The sequence below is a fragment of the Salvia miltiorrhiza genome, chromosome 2 (genome assembly GCF_028751815.1).
Source record: "Salvia miltiorrhiza cultivar Shanhuang (shh) chromosome 2, IMPLAD_Smil_shh, whole genome shotgun sequence".
NCBI classification, from domain to species: domain Eukaryota; kingdom Viridiplantae; phylum Streptophyta; class Magnoliopsida; order Lamiales; family Lamiaceae; genus Salvia; species Salvia miltiorrhiza.
In genome coordinates, this window is record NC_080388.1 from 52,347,432 (window position 1) to 52,366,480 (window position 19,049).

Sequence of the window (19,049 nt, forward strand, 5' to 3'; positions counted from 1 at the left end):
CCTTACTTTTCAGTTTTCACAATAGTTTATAGGGTCACGTTTTCAGTTGTTTGGTTCGGTTTTAATCTAAAATATAGTAACCGATTTTTTTTTTTTAAATATAACTGAATCAAAATGAAATGTTTTCAGGCTTTCGGTTCGGTTTGGTTCTATTTAATTTTTTATTTTCAGAAAAGAGAATTCCTCACCCCTAGTAGTTACACAGTATACTAGTGCAATGGGATCTATTAATCATAATACTGCACTGCACGAAACAATGATCTCATTACGCTCTTAAAAAAATAATAGTAATAAATATAAAGTCACAGCCAATATTGATCCCTGCACACTTGCATAGCCAAAATCCCAGTATGTAAAAAACAGGCAGAAAAACAAGCAAATTAACCAACATTGACCAAAAGAAGATGCTGAATCTAAAACAAGCTTACAATATGATCATTGTTTCTTCTTGGTCTTCACATTCACCGGAACGCCTCTGTACATGTCAACTTTCGCCTTGAGGTCGTCCCTCCGGGGACGGGCAACCGTGTTGTTGGGGTCGAAGAGCAGGACTTCCTCAAATGCCTTGAGTGCGGATTTCAGGTCGTTGGTCTTCTCGTAGGCATCGCCAAGGTTATTCCAGGCCGTGACATATCCCGGTTGGAGCTTGACAGCGTTCTGAAACTGAGCGATGCCCTTGTCCGTTTTCCCGTCACGGATGTAGGTCACACCAAGGGCATTGTAGACCTGGAAAAACACGAGACGGATTGAAAAAGGTCAGCACGGTGTCGAGCTACTGACAAAAGATGATAGTGCAAAAGGAGATTGAGGGTGTGTGTCTAAAGTGGTTGATGTTTGAGGCCAAAGGTTTCAGGTTCGAGTACACCGCCACACGATCTTTAAAGTTATTTGTTCAACAATGAAAGAAAGAAAAGAAAAGAAAGGGATATTGAGGTAAGCCGTGTACTTGAGCAAGATCTTGGTCATCCCCGTCCCATTTCTCGATTGCTTGAAGGAGGTATTTGGTGGCGGCTGGATAAAACTTTCTTCTCAACATCACAGCTCCGAGCTCGAATAACTCCGTTGCACTAGCATCACCACTTCTAACTTGCTCCTGCGTACTGTAAAAGGTGAGAGAGTAGCAAGAATTCGGGTGAAGGAAACAAAAACCAAGCTTCTCAAATCTTTGCCTAATACCTCATAACCTCACTTATCAAGCATACTACAGTTTAAAACGAAGTCTAAATCGCAGATTTTCATGTGTATGGGATACGTAGACTATTCGAAGAATGACAACATGACTATACAAAAAAGCTTACTTGTAGTTCTTTTGCAGAAAGATCAAGCTCTCTTCGTACTAGGACTTGACGAATCACAAAGAAGGTCCCAGCCCCGAGTAAAGCTAGAAGTAAAAGCAAGTAGGAAAGCTGGATTCCCAATTCAAACAGCTCCCCGACCTCATATACTGCATTTGCTCTTACTTCCTCACTTGCTCGTGCCACTTGAGCAAGTGCCAACCATGAAACTGACGAACAGAAAACAGTGGGAACGAGAAAGGAAGGTCCTACTTCTCTACCCTCTTCTCCAATCCGTATTTTCTGTGAAACTTCTGAAAACAGAATAGTGAAATCAGATACAAATCGTTAGGTGCATAACAGTATATACTCAATGATGGCATATGTACACATCTCAATATCAGAAATCCAAAGGTCTGCATAACAGGTGGAAGAACTCTGAAAACTAAAAGAAATGAGCTTATTATCGCACTGCAATTAAAGATACCAAAGAAGGTTCTTCGTCATATATATACAACTACGACTGCAATGGAGTAACGACTTTGATAGGTTCCTCTACAATTTCAATTACCTAGTACTTGTTATATCATGTCTTAACCAAATAGGCTGCAATCTGCTTGTGATTTACTAGGTATCACTCTTCTAAAACATCTCAATGTTTTTAGCAAAACACAAAGTATCTACGATATCAAAATTAAGGAATGATTCTGGTTGCATAAAAAACATATACAATATACACATATCATGCCAAGAGGCATATTTAGTAGTATGATATATACAAAACAAACCCAGTAACAAAAACACAGTAAAACAGAAGGTGATTGCAACGAGAAATAAGGTCACTAGTAACATGAAATAGTCACCACCTTCAACTTTTCTTAAGCTCAATGGTGAAGAACTTCCGGATTCCTTTCCAAGAACCTATGTTCACAAATAACTAATTATTAGTTCATGAGCCATGAGCACATTGACAAGTGCAATCACATAATTGGTTATTTGTGAACATAGGTTCTTGGAAAGGAAGCCAGGAGTTATTCACCATTGAGCTTAAGAAAAGTCGAAGGTGGTGACTATTTCGTGTTACTAGTAACCTCTCTCATTGCAATCACCTTCTGTTTTACTCTGCCTAGAAATTAGCAACTTTATGATGTTTTTACGATGTTCGTTTTGTATAAATCATACTAAATGCCTCTTGGCATGATATGTAAATATTGTATATGTTTTCTATGCACCCGAAATCGTTACTTAATTTTGACATCGTAGATATTTTGTGTTTTGTTTTTTGCTAAAACCTTGATATGCTTTAGAACAGTGATACCTAGTAAATCACAAGCAGATTGCAATCTATTTGGTTACGACACGATATAACACTGTTTGCAAGCCTATGAAGCAATAGAAAGAAAACTTAGCTAAGAGGAAGTTCAATTAATCGATTAGAAGATTATATTAGAATTCAGATATCAGGTCTCACCATCCATATATATCAAACAATATCAGAAGTAGTGTCGGATTATTAGGAGTCAGTTTTGCTCGCAAAAGTACGAGGTCACTTGTAGGGCAGTAGGTTGTTGCAAGTCGTATTCTCAAGGAAGGCTAATCAGCGCACAGTAGTTCATGTGTCGCACACGTGAAAGCAATAAAACCTAAACATTCTAAACCACAGAGCAGAAAGGATATTATATAAAGTGCATGAAAATAGAAATAAGTTCCATTTAATGTATGAAATGGTAAGGCAGAATTTCAGCTAAGCTAGCTTCTTACCGTGGGACTGAGATTTATACTGCCATTTGCTATTGCGAGTTTTACTCAGGAACTCCATAAAGCTGGATAAGACTATCGAGTCATTTTGGGCATCTCTAGTGACCAGCCACTGCTCCTCAATCTGGATATTCACATCCCTGTATATTTTTTTAATAATGAGCATGAAAATCTGCAAACAAAATGATTATCGAAAAAGAGTATGAATTACTACCTCTTTAAAGAAAGAACTTCATAATTCTTTCGCAGAAAATCAGCATATTTTGTTAGTGCTTCCTGTGCATATTGTCTTCCTACTGATCTCACACTGGCAGCACTAAGTAAATTCTCCAAAGACCTGTGTTTTTTCAAGAGCTTTAAAGCAGTTTTACGGCCAAAACCAGGAACGTGATGCTGGATGCCGGGAACACCATCTATTTCATCGCCCAAAATGCACCCTGCCCACAAATAATTAATAACAAAAATTACAGTTTGCTTCTTCTGTTTTCTAATTATCGCAGTGCTACTGATTCTTCTCAAAAGTTTGCATAGTCGTCTTCAAAAGGTCTGTAAGTAGTTAACACAACAAGTTCGTGAGCAGGCAGTTAAGACTGATACAACTCTGAGACGCGATAACATACAACCAGAGACGAAAAACTTGTTTTATAGGTTAGTGCCTTGTGCAATGAAGACTTACTTAAGCTCAAATCGGATTGTGGGTCGCAGTTGTATTGAGCAACATAGTGTTTCAAGGTGTAAAAGGACCATCTATCCAATTCTTGGATGGGCATAACCATCTGAACGTCTTCTGAAATGAGCTGCTTGAAATCCTTGTCAGGAGAAGCTATCACAGCTTGATATCCCTTGTGCAGCACTTGATGCACAAGTGTTGTGACAACATCATCTGCCTCGTGCCCTTTAATCTTCACAACCTACAAGTTTCATATAAGAGAGAGTATTCAATATGATACCAAATTCTTTGTTCCTACTACGTTATAAAAAGCATGATTGCTCACCGGGACATTGCACTTCTGAAGAACATCCATAACTAGTTTTTTCGATCTTCCAACAGAAGCCCAAGTTGACATTTCAGCAGCTGGGAATTGCTGCAACATCTTCTTCCTGTTTGCTTTGTACGACGGTAGTAGCTGCCTACGGTGCTCATTGCCACCTTCACCATCGAGGACCTATACACGAAGTAAATAATCTCTTTTCGGTTATGAATATGATAGTAGCAACAACCACTTCACCGTGCTCGTACATATGTGGAGTAACACACCAAATATTGTATAGTTTTATACAGCAATGGGTACTACATTCGGCATAACCACACGAATCCAACTCATATGCTCAACGAGAAACAGAAGCCTATTGAACTTCACAAGAGCAAATAGATGATAACCAAAGAGAAAGCTAAATCAATTCAACATCCTTCAAACTCCATCGAACTAAAAGAACTAAACTGCCACCACCATTAATGATATGTTATTGCTAATCATAAAAGCAGCATTTCCACCTCATATATCCTTCCATCCATCACATATAAACAAGCGAACGACAGAATATAAAAGAATACACACATCAACAAATGCATAATGCATACATATACCAAAGCAGATAATCAAGTTGCAGCCTTTTTACCAGTTCACATACAAAGAAGCATTTGCTCTCTCTCTCTCTACGCATCAACAAATGCATGACGCATACATATACCAAAGCAGATAATCAAGTTGCAGCTTTTTTACCATTTTGTATACAAGGAAGCATTTACTCTCTCTCTCTCTCTACACATCAACAAATGCATAATGCATACATACACTAAAGCAGATAATCAAGTTGCAGCCCTTTTACCAGTTCACATACACAAGAAGCATTTGCTTTCTCTCTCTCCACATCAACAAATGCATAATGCATACATATACCAAAGCAGATAAACAACATACAGCCTTTTTATCAGTTCACACACAAAGAAGCAGTTACTCTCTCTCTCTCTCTCTACACATCAACAAATGCATGATGCATACATATACCAAAGCAGTTAATCAAGTTGCAGCCTGTTTACCAGATTACATACAGGTGATGATTCTCTCTCTCTTCTCTCTTTCTCTCTCTCTCTCTCTCTCTCTCTCTCTCTCCACACACACACACACACACAAAGAAAAGATACTTACAGCTACGACAGGGTCATTGAGGCTGACTTGGGAGAAGAAAAGGGAAATCCAATGAGCAAAAGAGTCCAAACTAGGAGTGCTCCCTCTATAACACAACGGATTCACATCCAAGAAAAACACCCTCCTCTTTCTTTCCATCTTATGGTAGCCACTACTACCACCATCTAAACTCAAAGCACCATTCTTGCGCAGTTGGGGCAAATGGGCTTCATCGTGAACAGCCGATTGCTCGCCATTCGTGGATGATAACTTCCAAGATTCGGCCTTTTTCGTTCTAGAATTCGGAACAGGAATTAAGAACGGCAGATGATAAATTCTGGAGGGGTTTAGAATGTCGCAAGAAGAAATTAATTGGGAAGTTTTACGGATTTGCAGATGACAATCCATAGAACATGAGATGGGCTGCTCCGAGAAATTCCGGTGTTGTTCAAGATTTTTGCTGCGCGCGTTATCTCTTCGGTTTTCATCTGGGCCCCGCTACATTAATAGCGCTTTTATCAACCGTAACACGTTTCTATACAAGATTAATTGTGATAATTGCAATGAGGCCCTCAATTTTCTGGTTGTTCTCTTTTACGTCCCTTGGATGAGTGATCATGCAGTCTCCCCAACTTCTGAAAAAGATTGTATAATTACCCACTTATTATGACTATAATTCTTAAGGGGTACTATTCATGAGTTCTTGATACAAATAATACTATTATTAAATTTCAACTTTACTATTTTTGTTTATACTTATTTAAATTCGATAGTGAAATACCAAAGGAAATATGGTGAAAACAGGTTAACAACAAAATTAACAAACCTCCATTTGTGTAGATTAAAAGAAAAAAATTTAACATTCTTATTGAACTAGTAATTAATTTGTGATCCAAAAGCTATAGTTGGGTAACCTATAATCTAAATAACACTCAATATTGTACAATTTGTATTAGTTCGATATTAATATAAATGAACGAAAATAAAAAAAATATATAAAAAAAAATTGAATACAGTTCACACTCCAGTTCTCATCAGTATTTCTTGACAATGCCGGTAAAGTTGGTTGAGCCTAGGAAGCTCCGCCTCCTTCCTTCGATGCGTTCAAGGAAACCACTCTCTTTTTTTTAACAACAAATACTCTAACACCCATTTCATCAAACATTTTCTCTGCCTCCTCCCCCTCTCTCTCTCCCCAATTCTCTCGCGCTAAAACCATGTCTCATTCCCACCTCCTCCACACTTCTTTCGTCCCCACCGCTCCTCCCTCCCTCCGCCGCCGTCTCGGCGGCGCAGCCTATCTCCCCCGAAAGCCCCATCTGATTCAATCCAAGATCCGGGAAATCTTCATGCCGGCACTCAGTTCCACGATGACGGAGGGGAAAATCGTTTCCTGGGTCAAATCGGAGGGGGATAAGCTGGCCAAGGGCGAATCAGTCGTGGTGGTCGAGTCCGACAAGGCAGATATGGATGTGGAGTCGTTTTACGATGGGTACTTGGCCGCCATTATCGTCGACGAGGGTCTTTCAGCTGCGGTTGGATCCACCATCGCTTTACTCGCCGAGACTGAGGAAGAAATCGCCCTCGCCCAATCGAAGAAATCATCTTCTCCCACTTCCGCTCCCGTATCCGCCGCAAGCAATGACGCCCCGAAGGTGGTCGACGAAATGCCGAGCCCAGTTCCTTCTGCTGCGCCTGCTGTGGCTAGTGCCAGCAGCAATGCGGGCGCAGTGGGGTCGGCTGTGCACCCGGCGTCTGAAGGGGGGAAGAGAGTGGTGGCTTCGCCTTACGCGAAGAAGCTGGCGAAGGATTTGGGGGTGGATTTGAAGGGAATTGTTGGGAGCGGGCCAAATGGGAGGGTGGTGGCTAAGGATGTGGAGGCTGCTTTGGCTGCTGTGAATCTGGGCGCTGCCACCACCACGGCTGCAGCGGCGGCTGCTAAGCCGAGTAGCGTGGAGTTGGGCTCCGTGGTGCCATTCACGACGATGCAGAGTGCTGTGAGTAGGAACATGGTTGAGAGCTTGGCCGTGCCAACATTCAGAGTGGGGTATACTTTCACAACAGATGCTCTTGATGCTTTATACAAGAAGGTAATTTTGCTTCATTTGATTGCTTCGTTTTGTCGTTTTCTTGGCGAAATACTCGTGGGGGCGTTTGTTTTCATGATTGATAAGATACATGATTGAGTATTTTTATGCTCGTTACTATGATCTTTCCAATTTCACGCTTTCAATAGGATATTAATCAAGCAAAATTAGCTCAAATGATAGAAATTATCAAGGGCCTTGGATATTCTAGAGTTCCAATCCATCTTAGTATACAACGGATTAGCCTATACTATTTGTATATATCTAGGCTTATCCTAAAAAACAAACACCCCCTTAAAGTTCCATTTTGGTGGAGGTTTGTCTAGTTTTGTTCTTTGAAATTTCTATGTCAAAGCATAACTCAATATATAACTTGGATAAGAGGAAGAGGTTTTTAGAAGATTGGTACTTGAGAAAATGTTTGGCAAAATGCTTTGAAGTTTGTAGAAGTTAGTATATAGACTGCCTTATTAGTTATATAGATTATCTAAGACATGATCTTGTCTGCAGTTTTATTGAAGAAACAAGTTTTAGGGAAAACGATACATGAGGGGATAGTTTTTAGTTCTTTGCAACCTAGACAAGATTGGTTTGGGAATTGATCGAATTGGTGGTGTCTCAATAGGTTTTGCTTCTAAGGAATGCTTGTTTTTTTGGTTTTATGGATCAGATTGTTTAGCTCATTGAAATCTTTGCTGATACCTTTTCAGATCAAGTCTAAAGGAGTGACTATGACAGCATTGCTGGCCAAGGCTACGGCGCTTGCTCTGGTCCAACATCCCGTTGTGAATTCCAGCTGCAGAGACGGCAAGAGTTTTACATATAACAGTCATATCAATGTTGCAGTAGCAGTAGCCATAGATGGTGGTTTGATCACACCAGTACTTCAAGATGCTGACAAGGTTGAATAATGCCCTTGTCTATCAAGTTTTTGGGAGAGTGGGTTTGCGTTGGTTGCCCTTCTTTCACTTTGCTCATCCTATTTGTCGTCCCCTTTATTTTTGTCTTAGATTGATATCTATTCATTGTCGAGAAAGTGGAAGGAGTTGGTTGATAAGGCACGAGCGAAGCAGCTCCAGCCTCAAGAATATAATTCGGGTAACTTGTTAACCTCATTGCTCGTGCCTGCTTAGATGACACGGCTTGCTCCAAAATCCGCTCGTTGCAGTTGATTCATGCTTACCATGGTTGTTTCATTGCTTCACAGGCACTTTCACACTGTCTAACCTTGGAATGTTTGGCGTGGATCGCTTTGATGCCATATTGCCACCGGGAACTGTAAGCATTTCACGTATATAAATTAAGAAGGAATTCTTGTGTTGCGTGTAGTGTGTTATATCTTATGAAATATCAAACCATATATGGGATTTCCATTTTCTACAGGGTGCGATCATGGCTGTGGGAGCTTCTGAACCGACTCTTGTTGGTACAAAGGATGGCCGGATTGGACTGAAAACTCAGATGCAGGTGAGATCATACACTCGTGATAGATGATTATACAGAAACTTTATATCCATTTCCATTAACTTATAAGAACTTCTCAACACTCCTTTAATATGCTGGCTTGCTATATTTCTAGGTAAATGTAACAGCAGACCATCGTGTGATATATGGTGCTGACCTGGCGGCCTTCTTGCAAACCCTGGCCAAGATAATCGAGGATCCTAAAGATCTAACGCTTTAGATTTGCCGTACCATGGGAGATTGAAGATTTTGTTCTCGTATCACCTTGTCTAGTTAAGCTCCGAGGATGTAAGACGAATCAAGATGCTCAACGCACGGGTTTGAGGGCCTGTTAATACAGAACGAAGGTGCCGTATGCACGAGGTAGGGGCATATGCTTTTATTTGTTATGTCAAGTTGTAAACTGTTGCATAGACTTAGTTTATTCAGAGGTCTTTTACTCTTTTTATTGCTTCTACTGTGACCGTCGATTGTTCTGCTCTCGAGGCTATGAGTTCTAAGTTGAGTTGACTGATAGCCAATTCTGTTGTTAGTTTTCGTCTCCATTTATTGCATTCTTCGAGAGAGAGGGAGAGAGGTGTGTTGCCTTATGTCTGAAGACCTTTTACTAAGGAGGGATTTTGGTGCTCAACTTTATCACTTGACCAATAATCGACCACTAAGCTGAAACCAGCTTTAGCCTTAATGAACTAGCAGGCAGCACCATTGTGGTCAAATTATAGTTATAACTTTAATAAATTATGGTTAAATCCATACAACTGAAAGAATTAGAAATTATAAAATATTGTGGTGTCTCTTTCTTTCGGATAATGCTAAGAGTTTGAGACCATCCATAGTTGCAAACGACTTGTAAAACCCTTCCCTTTCTTGATGTATAGATTTGATGCAAAAGGTGAATTTTTCCTATTTGATTTTGTGATTTATTTGTGATATTAATTGTATCAGACTTGATTTTTTCCGAATTTGTGTAGAAATTTCAAAATTTCCATTCAAGACCTGTTTCAAGAAAATTTTGTATCTCATCCTCTGTTACTTAGTAATTTATTGTGTCCCACTATTTGTTTTATTATTTTATAACAAAAATAAAAAATAACATTATATTATATAATGAACCCTAATTAATATTTATCACTTAAAATTGAAATTTTAAAAAATTATTATACCCCAACTTTATATAATTGTTGAATTCATTTATATAATAATATTTTTTTGTTTTAGAAACAAAGATTATAAAGTAGTGAAATTAATAATGAGACATAATATTCCTCAAAAAAAATAATGAGACATAATAGACTGAGAAAAAGACATCTCTTGCCCTCCTTTTTCTGGTTTCCTGCAAGTAGAAATCTTGGACAAAACAAAAAATTCCTAATAATGTAGGATCTTGCTAATATGGGAAAATGCCAACAAGGTTTTTGGATCATAATCAAAGTCTTGTTAGTGATAAACTGAAGAATTCTAGTAAATATATAAATCAACAGCCTTGACCTCAGAGGGGAGAATCATAAAGGAAAGCAAGTTAAATATCGATCTAAGATGTCTTAAGGAGCTAATAAAGTCGGCCAAACAGCCCCCATACTTGGATTTGCAGTCTGGAATCAAAAGGAGCTGACGTTGTCGACGGCGAGAGTTTTGAGGGGAAGAAAGCTCGGGGCGTAACTGACTGTGCGGATGCAGAAACAGCTCTGCAATCCAAACAGATCAACGTGGCGAAACGTTTTAGTCTTGCTGGAGAAGTATAATGTCAAGGGCTTGCTGTATTCCAGCGCCATCAAGATGTCACCATTTTGGAAAGCTTTGATGGGGCACATAAGTCCCTCATTATAATCAAGATCCTTTTTGCGGATGACGAATTCCTTTGTCCAAGACTTGTCATCTCCATAATCCCTCATCAACCATATAACAATCTCATCGTAAGCCGTATTATCGCACATACATAGGCAATCCCTCAAAGTGGACACGTTCAAGCATTCCTCACGATCATCACGACGACAAGGCGGAGGAGAAAAGGTGCTGAAAATTTCAGTTTCGAGATCAAAGCATGAAATCCACACAGAGGAGCCGTACATATCCCTTACCAACCAGTGGATATTCCCACTGAGAAACGCCCCCTTGGCATTTCCTTCATACTTGAACGGGCCAACACAAGCGATCCCACTCCACAATCCACTTCCAACATTGTATACTTGGAACTTCGGCTCAACAAGCTCTGCCAACACCAATCTTTTATTCAGAATCCATTCATGGAAAACCCGAACCAGCTTATACTGACAGGTCGTTCTGCTCACCCCGAATCCAAAAGTGTCCATATGAACTTTAGACTTCGAGGAGGAGAACTCCAGGGGACATGGAAGCTTGATGTACTCGCGAGTGATTGGATTGCATATAAAGAGATCACGAGGCCACCTAATAAATTCCTGCCTGAAGATACCAGATTTGAAAATCTCACGAGACATCATGCCTCGAGTGCACAAGAAGAGCAAGCCATCAACAGAGCTATACGGGGGCTTATCAATGGGGAGGTTGAAGTTCAATGTCATATTCCAACGAGGCACACGGCGCTTAGGGTTATTAAGCTCATCGACATATTCAAAGACTTTGTATGGCTTTGGGTACTCTCCCTCTAAAAAGACAGCGAGGCCTGGGACTGATTTAGAAATATGGGATTTCACAAACTCGGGAGTCCTGAGCAAATCAAGCCATGGCTTACAAACAGCCGTGCAGCTCATCGTGGTGCGAATGGGGAGTCTTGATGAGAGGATATTGATTATGATTTCTGATGGTAGAAATGTCAAGAAATCTTCGCCCATTTTGGGATTTTGGGCAGCATCTTTCTGTTTTTTTGATTTTTTACATCTCTGATCAAAGAATACAGATAGGTAGTGTTATTACAAAGAGATACCCAATTTCACAAAATTAGCTATTTTTATCAGATTTGAAAGCGTAATAACTCGACAACATCAAACTGATTTTAGGCCTAATGAATAAATCTTGGCCCATTTTGGGATTTTGAGCAGTTTCTCTCTGTTTTCTTAATTTTTGACCTCTCTTATCAAAGAATATATACAGCTACAGTTAATCCAAAGAGATTCCCCAATCTCAGCGTAAAAACTCAACTTCATCAAAAATGATTTTAGACCTAAACCCTAATACATCCGGAAAATCATCGACATAAAATAATTAGGCGAATTTGGTGTGGCTAATAACAAATTGAGCAAGAACTTAAATGCAGAATATCTACTTTTGATACAAACATATCTTTTTACAACAACGGAGATCTAATGAATCAAGAGAAGAGATACGATAAACACACAAAAAATTGGAGTAACAATACAAACCTCATGTTTCATCTTCTTCATCTTGTAGAGAATGCGGTGAAGCAGAATGCGGATATGGTGGTTGTTGTTGAGAAATGTATATGCAGCTGGAGTTGGAAGACGAGGGAAAATAACTAGGCTCAAAAATTGAAATTGGGTTCATAAAAAGGTGGAGAAATGTATATCCATATTTAGAAAGAGAGACATGATGAGCTGCCCAACTACTGTAAGCAAGAACACCCATACACATCAGCCTTTTTTTTTTTTTTTTTTTTAATTTTTTGTTTTTCTAGGCGACCTTGCCCTGAAAACCTATTTGAAGTATGAAGATTATGCTCTTTATAGCTAAATAAGCTCGAGGAAAGTTTCCTTGATTTGGTTATTTTTCTGGTTTTGGCTTTCATGTGTTTCATATTTGAAGGGTTTTTGCTTCCTTCATTCACTGTTTATTTTCTAGGTGAACTATATATATATATAGTGAAAGTTTAGTTGTGCTAATTATTTTCTAAGTTTATGTTATCAACTAATATGAAAGTTAACTCAACTTATGTTAATAAAAAACTACAATAACATGGAATGCTAAAATAGAAAACCAAAATAATAATAAAATTGCCAAAATCCAACAGAATTACATAAATTAAGTAAAATCAAGAAAATAGCATAAAATAACTAGACAAAAAATATTGAAAATAATTAATAAAAAATCATATTCTCAAATTTTCATTTTTATAGAGCAGATTGACAGAGAACAAGCAATGTAGCCTCCTGGCCTTCTTCTTCCTCTTCTTCTTCGCTTCTTTTTTTTCTTTTTCTTTCTCTTTTTTTTTTTTTTTTGAGGAGGGTCTCCTGGCCTATTTTAGTGATGAAGTTATAGTATATAGGCTGAAATTCACACGTAGCACATTTGATAAAAGAAATAAATTTTTTTTATCAAAGTTCATAAAAGTATAAGTTTAATAGCACATTTCTTGTAAATTGTCAAATATATCCCTAATGATCCCCACATAACTTTTAACTTATATTTAAAAATTTATTATTAATTAATTCCCAAAGAAAACCGTCTCTTTCAACCCAAATAATCCCAATACAAAAAATCCTACACGATATTTAGTTCCCAAAAAATCGGTAGCTTTAAATGCCAAAAGTGGTCAACCGAGAATCTTCCATCAATTTCAAACTATTCCTTTTTGTATTTTTCTTGTCTCTCACTTATACACGATTGCTTCACTCCACTGTACACGAGAAAACCCTAGTTCAAACACGCCTCCTTCTCAAATTATCGTGTGCCTCTCTTTGCTTTCTCAAATCAAAACTCTGCACGCTCTCCCCCCAATTTTTTCGTGTTCTACGCAACTAAGAAGAGATTCGTGCACGCCTCTCTCCTCCTCAACGAACCGTGCATTCCATACAAAAATAAGGACTTTATTTTTGTGACTTGTAATTATCAAATTCACAATTAGCGATAGTGATACTGAATCGGAGTACACGAGAGAGGTATAATAGCCAATTCACTGGAGTAAATCAAAGAAGAAGGAACAATACCCGGGGCCGAATCCGGTAAGTAATCGTACCCTATATTTGTTAAACGTTGAATTTGAGTGTCGTGTAATGTTTATGAGTGCACAATAGTTGATTATTGGGTGTTTATGTGTTGGAATATGTATCGAATTATCATATCTGCAATCTGAAAAATGTTTGGAACTAACCGTGCACGATTAGACACGGTTTCATTTTTCTTGTACACAGTTAGATTTTATTGATGTGTTTTATATTAATATGCTCTCATGATATATTTTGAAGTTTGGAATTAATTTTGTGCACGATTTAATCATGCATGGTTTGTTCTTCAGTGCACAGTTGGTTCTTCCGTGCACAGTTGCGTACGATTTCGATTAGGTTTTGCAAGGTTGTGTTATTACACTTTGTTTTATGTTTTTATGTACTGAAAAGTATTCTGGTGTGCACGATTCAACCGTGCACGGTTGGGTCCTTAGTGCACGATCGGTTCTTCTGTGCACGGTTATGAACTGAAAAGTGTTCTGGTGTGCACGGTTGGTTGTTATGTGCACGGTTTGCTTTTCGGGCACTGTTTGATTATTTTTGCTTGATTTTGGTTGATTCTAATTATTTTTAATTAATTGCAACCTCCTCGCTATGCTTGGTTACGTCCACATATCCAGAGTTATGCCGGACGTATCAATCACTATATCCGGATAGCTTTATTGAAGGATGTGTAGAAGTGTTTGGAGCGTTATCGTCGTTTTGAGGAATTCAAATGTAGTCCGTTTGGCCACTTACATGATTTGAAGAGGGAAGAGAGCGCCAATGCCGCACTGTACCAGCTTCTTGCACGAAAGTTGTACGACCCGCAGTTTGGTGTATGGAAAAGTGGTTCCACGTTTGTGGACACGACATGCGAATTGGGACCCTCGAGTTCTGTTTGGTGATGGGATTACACTTCGGGCCTTCCCTGCAGGGTTTTGATCCGAATGAGGATCATGATATTTCGAGGACGAGCCTTTTTCACAGAGTACTTCGAGGCAAGAAGACTTCTATCAGTGATATACGTAACATAAATAACAAGAAAAACTATACAGAATCAAAAAATTGACAACCGTGTATTCATAAACATAACCGTGCATGAATTCGTACACGATTGTTGAAATTCATCGATTTTTACATTTGTACTTAGTATTTTTAGTCCGTAACATTAAAATACTACTACAGACTAATTTACACATAATATAAACACATAAAATCCAACCATGTATAACTGTGTACACAAGAACAGGAACTGTGTACCCTCGAAATGAAAAAAGAATAAGCATATTTCACATACCTTTCGTATTATAAGGCCTTGAGATGAATTTATTCTGAATTTTGAGCAACCGTGTAGTGGTCGTGCACTATGTTAGAGGATTTTCTTGTTTTCGTTTTTGAATTTACAATGAATGAACTCAATAGTTCGGTGTATACGCTTATTCCCACAACCTATTAACTACACAACAACCTCTTACATGAAATAAATGTGTATTTATTGAACTAAATGTTTTTTGTAGTTTGCTTGTTCTTTTCGATTTTTAGTCTCAATTTTTAGAGGATGCAACAGCCGGCCATTAATGTTTGAAGTTAATTGAAGTATTGCCCATATTGCATATTACATAAGTTAATTGAAGTATCAGTCATTTTCAGCCATAAATTTCATATTTGTTGTAAGTGGGTTTTAAACCTCATATAAAATAATGTATCTATATTTACGTGAGTTTGTGTTATCTGTCAACTTTTAGTTGTTTTTTTAAATAAAAAATAAATTAGATATCAACATCATTCAATTTATTGACTTGTCATAAGAGTATGGAAGTCCTTTCACTCAAAATGTGCTACTAAACTTATATTTTTATGGAGAGTAATATTAAATTCATGCACTTTATCAAATGTGCTACTACTATATATTACCACGAGTATATATAGTATAACAAACTGCTGGAGATGGGTCTTATACCTAGATTTGACACAGAAAAGGTGAACTTTTTCAATTTGATTTTATGATTATGTGTGATATTAATCGCAACAGATTTTATTTTATTTATGAATCTATAAATAATACTCCCTCCGTCCCATAAATAATGGTCTGTTTCCCTTTTTGGGTTGTCTCACAAATAATGGTCTGTTTTCTTTTTAGGTTATAATTAACACTTAATTAAAAGTTTTAATTATGCCAACAAAACCCTAAATCCCTAATTATTTCACCCCTCCATTCCAATTCCACCGCCTCTCATCTCTCATCTCACTCTACCGCCTCCATCTTTCCAATTCCACCGTCTCCCATCTCGCCGGTTCCATCCACCGCTGCCGCCCTTCATCAGTTCGCTCGCCTCAACCCTCCGCCGAAGGCGCGACGAAAGCCAGAGACGACTACTCGCTGGACTTGTAGCAGTAGCAGCAACAAAGGCGAAGGCGGCAACGCCTCTTTCTCTCTACCTGCCTCCACCCTCACCTTCTCCACCTGAGCCGCCTTCTCCTCCATTAGCCTTCCCTTCGCTGGTCGCCGGAATTCTCTCCTCCGCCGCCTTATTCCACCAACAACACTCAACCTCTTCTTCAACCGCCAAACCCTAGATCCCTCAAACCCAGAAACTGTAGCGTCGCCACCTTCACCGTTCAGAAACTCTAGCGCTGCTCCACCACCTCCGCCATCCTCAACCCTCGCTTGTCTCCACTGTCTTCTCTTGCGTTGCCTTCACTGAAAATCTCCTCCGCCAGCTAAGCCAACACTGCACTTTGCGTCGAGATCCACGCCGCCAACGTCCTCTTACACTGCCTCGACCAGATCCAGGCCATCATCTAGTAGGCGATGCTCGACCATCCCCTTCTTCGTGTTAGTTTAAAAGACTTTTTTTTTTCCTTCAGATTTTGGATGTAATTTTCGTGTAACATCTTGGAGTTGGAAATGTAACATCTTTTGTTGTTAATTTTGATTTGTGTTTTCGGACCTATGGATGTTTCTCTGCATTTTGGTTCTGTGAGTACTTGGAGTTCGGATCTGTGAATGGATCCATTGTTGTTTGAAATGTCTGTAGATGGATTTGGGGGTGGAGAGTGAAGGGAAGGCGCCGGCCTCGCCGGTGATGAAAGTGCCGGCAGCAGCAACAACAACTAATTTTGGAGGAAGAAATGATCTTTTATTAACATTATTTAAAACTAATTAACCATTAATTAAATATGTGGGGCATACAACTTATCTACTAATATAACTCTCATTAATCCCCGTGCCCAAAAGAAACAGGTCATTATTTCTGGGATGGAGGGAGTTAAAAGATGATTTTTATCTCCAAATTTTTTCTCTTCTCTCAATTTTTCTCACCAAATTTTCTCTCTTTTTAATTTTAATTCTTTTCAAAAAGTCCTTAACTTCGATTCCTGAAGAAAAAAAATACTATTCAATATGAATGTTGAATTAAAGACTATGAGAAGAACTTCAATTCGATGTAAAAATCATAAAAAATGAATTTAAAATGAATAAGTTATGATTTTTTAAAGTGTCAAAATTAATTTTTGTTTGCTCTCATTTATCTCTAATGTTAAACCTTGTACTCTTTGTTCACTTCGTTTTCGTTTATTGGTGAAAAAAATAAGTAGATATCATTTTTGTTTCCTTTCAAAAAAAATTGCATGATTGTTTAATTATAATTATTATTAAATTATAATAATTTTTAATGAAATTTAGAAGAAAAAAATTATACTCACTCCCTCCCTCAAACATCATCATTTCTTTCTATTTTGGTTCGTTCTGAAACATCTTTCTAACCTATTTTTGGAAACAATTTCACTAACTATTACCCTTTTAATCTTTGCTTTTTGTGGAACTCATTTTTTACTCATCAAATACATAACTAACTTTTATTAAATCTGTCCCACCCTCTCTAAGGAAGATGTTTGAGGGACGGATGTAGTATTAATTTTAATATGAATTTGTAAATAAAAAGTTAGTTACAGTATATCTTAAAATTAGAATTTAAAATATTATATAGATTTATTTAATTATGTGTATGCATTATTTATATAAACATATTACTGTTATATTTTTCTTTTTATTATATTTATATTTTTAAGGGAAAATTGCATGTAAATACACAAACTTTGCTCAAAATTCATATTTGACGTGAAGTTGGAATTTTACAATCAAATACATCAACTTTGTAAGTTGTTCAATTTTGACACCGATTTTATTTTCGATGACCAGAAAAAATGACGAGAAGTTAGGATTTCATTTCATTTTGTTTTGTTATTTGTCCGACAAACTAAAAGGCGTGTGCCAGCGAGCCAGGTAGGAGCTACGTCATTTTAAAATTTGGGAAAAATAAAATCAACGTCAAAATTGAACAATTTACAAAGTTGGTGTATTTAATTGTAAAATCCTAACTTCACGTCAAATATGGATTTTGAGCAAAGTTTGTGTATTTACATGCAATTTTCCCTATTTTTAATTAGTTTTAGGTTATTTAAATATGAACTTTTAATAATAATATAGCTTGGACTTTTAAAAGCCCAAATCTGTCATATAATTAAATTATGGCTATTAACTTTGTTATATTGATGGTTTAGTATTATCTGCTCAAAATGAGATTGACTTAATTATTTTCTTTACAATCAATAAATTTAATATTGTTGTTGTTGTCGCAAACTATTTGGAAATTGCAATTTTAATGCGACTTTTGAAGTGTGACGAATTAAATCACCACATTTTTAATTTTTTCAATTTCGCACTCCCAATTTTTTTTATTCGCTGGAGTATTGAATTGGAGCTCACGTGGATTAGTAAAGGGGATGCCGTTTTTGTTAGGCCTAAAGGACGTCGTTTCATACAATTTTCAATTAAAAATTTCTCCAAATTATAAAGAGACTGTATAATGCATGTCTATACTTGTACCCTAATTTTCAATAATCAACAATTTTATTGTAACATGCATGAATATTACATGGAAAACCAATTGATGTAAGCTCCAACTCAACAATTCAGTAATTAGAAATAATTTGGAGGGGAGGAGGGGTGGGGTGGGGTGATTTAATTCGCTGCACTTCAAAAGTCACGTTAAAATTGCAATTTTGAAATAGCTCATGATTTTATTTGCCAAAACTCCAACCTAATATTATACTCATTAAGAATTAAGTTGATAGTATTGTTATTATACACTATTTCACATCAAATATTAATATTTAAATTAACATAGTAATTTTTTTGGTATTTAATTAATCTAATTCATAAATAATAATATTTTAACATAATTTAAGATTTTAAATTAAATAAATATATTGTGTCTCGTGCAATGCACGGAAAGACGTACTAATTTATGCAAAAAATTAAAGGATGTTTGACTTGTATTGCCATAAGCAAAAGAGGCATATAAATTAATTTATCGATAGATAAGGAGTGTTTTGATTGAGCTCGTAAACTCTTAATTTAAAAATTAGTGTCTAACCCGTCGAAATTCGATGGGAATTATTTTATGTCGTTATTTA

The 19,049-nt window shown here is 37.4% G+C and overlaps 3 protein-coding genes across 3 annotated transcripts; 1 reads left to right on the plus strand and 2 right to left on the minus strand.

Moving 5' to 3' along the window:
- Positions 1-245: 245 nt before the first annotated feature.
- Positions 246-5,665, minus strand: LOC131010134 (uncharacterized). Its single transcript, XM_057937545.1, has 8 exons — positions 5,183-5,665; positions 4,028-4,198; positions 3,709-3,943; positions 3,247-3,469; positions 3,036-3,172; positions 1,299-1,588; positions 947-1,093; positions 246-726 (listed from the first exon to the last, which is right to left on the minus strand). The coding sequence occupies exons 1-8, from the start codon at positions 5,567-5,569 to the stop codon at positions 436-438; spliced, it is 1,881 nt and encodes a 626-aa protein (XP_057793528.1). The 5' UTR covers positions 5,570-5,665; the 3' UTR covers positions 246-435.
- A 450-nt stretch (positions 5,666-6,115) lies between these two features.
- LOC131010136 (dihydrolipoyllysine-residue acetyltransferase component 5 of pyruvate dehydrogenase complex, chloroplastic-like) lies at positions 6,116-9,244 on the plus strand. The gene is made up of 6 exons (XM_057937547.1): positions 6,116-7,251; positions 7,959-8,150; positions 8,259-8,346; positions 8,456-8,526; positions 8,632-8,715; positions 8,828-9,244. The coding sequence occupies exons 1-6, from the start codon at positions 6,379-6,381 to the stop codon at positions 8,930-8,932; spliced, it is 1,413 nt and encodes a 470-aa protein (XP_057793530.1). The 5' UTR covers positions 6,116-6,378; the 3' UTR covers positions 8,933-9,244.
- An 818-nt stretch (positions 9,245-10,062) lies between these two features.
- Positions 10,063-12,459, minus strand: LOC131010135 (F-box protein CPR1-like). The gene is made up of 2 exons (XM_057937546.1): positions 12,051-12,459; positions 10,063-11,570 (listed from the first exon to the last, which is right to left on the minus strand). The coding sequence occupies exons 1-2, from the start codon at positions 12,069-12,071 to the stop codon at positions 10,311-10,313; spliced, it is 1,281 nt and encodes a 426-aa protein (XP_057793529.1). The 5' UTR covers positions 12,072-12,459; the 3' UTR covers positions 10,063-10,310.
- Positions 12,460-19,049: the final 6,590 nt, after the last annotated feature.

Bases quoted from the DNA above. Each gene is read 5' to 3' on its own strand.
- LOC131010134 (XM_057937545.1), bottom strand. From the start codon at position 5,569: ATGGATTGTCATCTGCAAATCCGTAAAACTTCCCAATTAATTTCTTCT. The intron at 3,470-3,708 runs GTAAGTCTTCAT...ATTTGTGGGCAG, and splicing joins ACAATCCGATTTGAGCTTAA to GGTGCATTTTGGGCGATGAA. The intron at 727-946 runs GTACACGGCTTA...GTGTTTTTCCAG, and splicing joins ATGACCAAGATCTTGCTCAA to GTCTACAATGCCCTTGGTGT.
- LOC131010136 (XM_057937547.1), top strand. From the start codon at position 6,379: ATGTCTCATTCCCACCTCCTCCACACTTCTTTCGTCCCCACCGCTCCT. The intron at 8,151-8,258 runs GTTGAATAATGC...TTTTTGTCTTAG, and splicing joins TACTTCAAGATGCTGACAAG to ATTGATATCTATTCATTGTC. The intron at 8,347-8,455 runs GTAACTTGTTAA...ATTGCTTCACAG, and splicing joins GCCTCAAGAATATAATTCGG to GCACTTTCACACTGTCTAAC.
- LOC131010135 (XM_057937546.1), bottom strand. From the start codon at position 12,071: ATGAAGAAGATGAAACATGAG. The intron at 11,571-12,050 runs GTTTGTATTGTT...TTCTTTGATCAG, and splicing joins TGAAGAAGATGAAACATGAG to AGATGTAAAAAATCAAAAAA.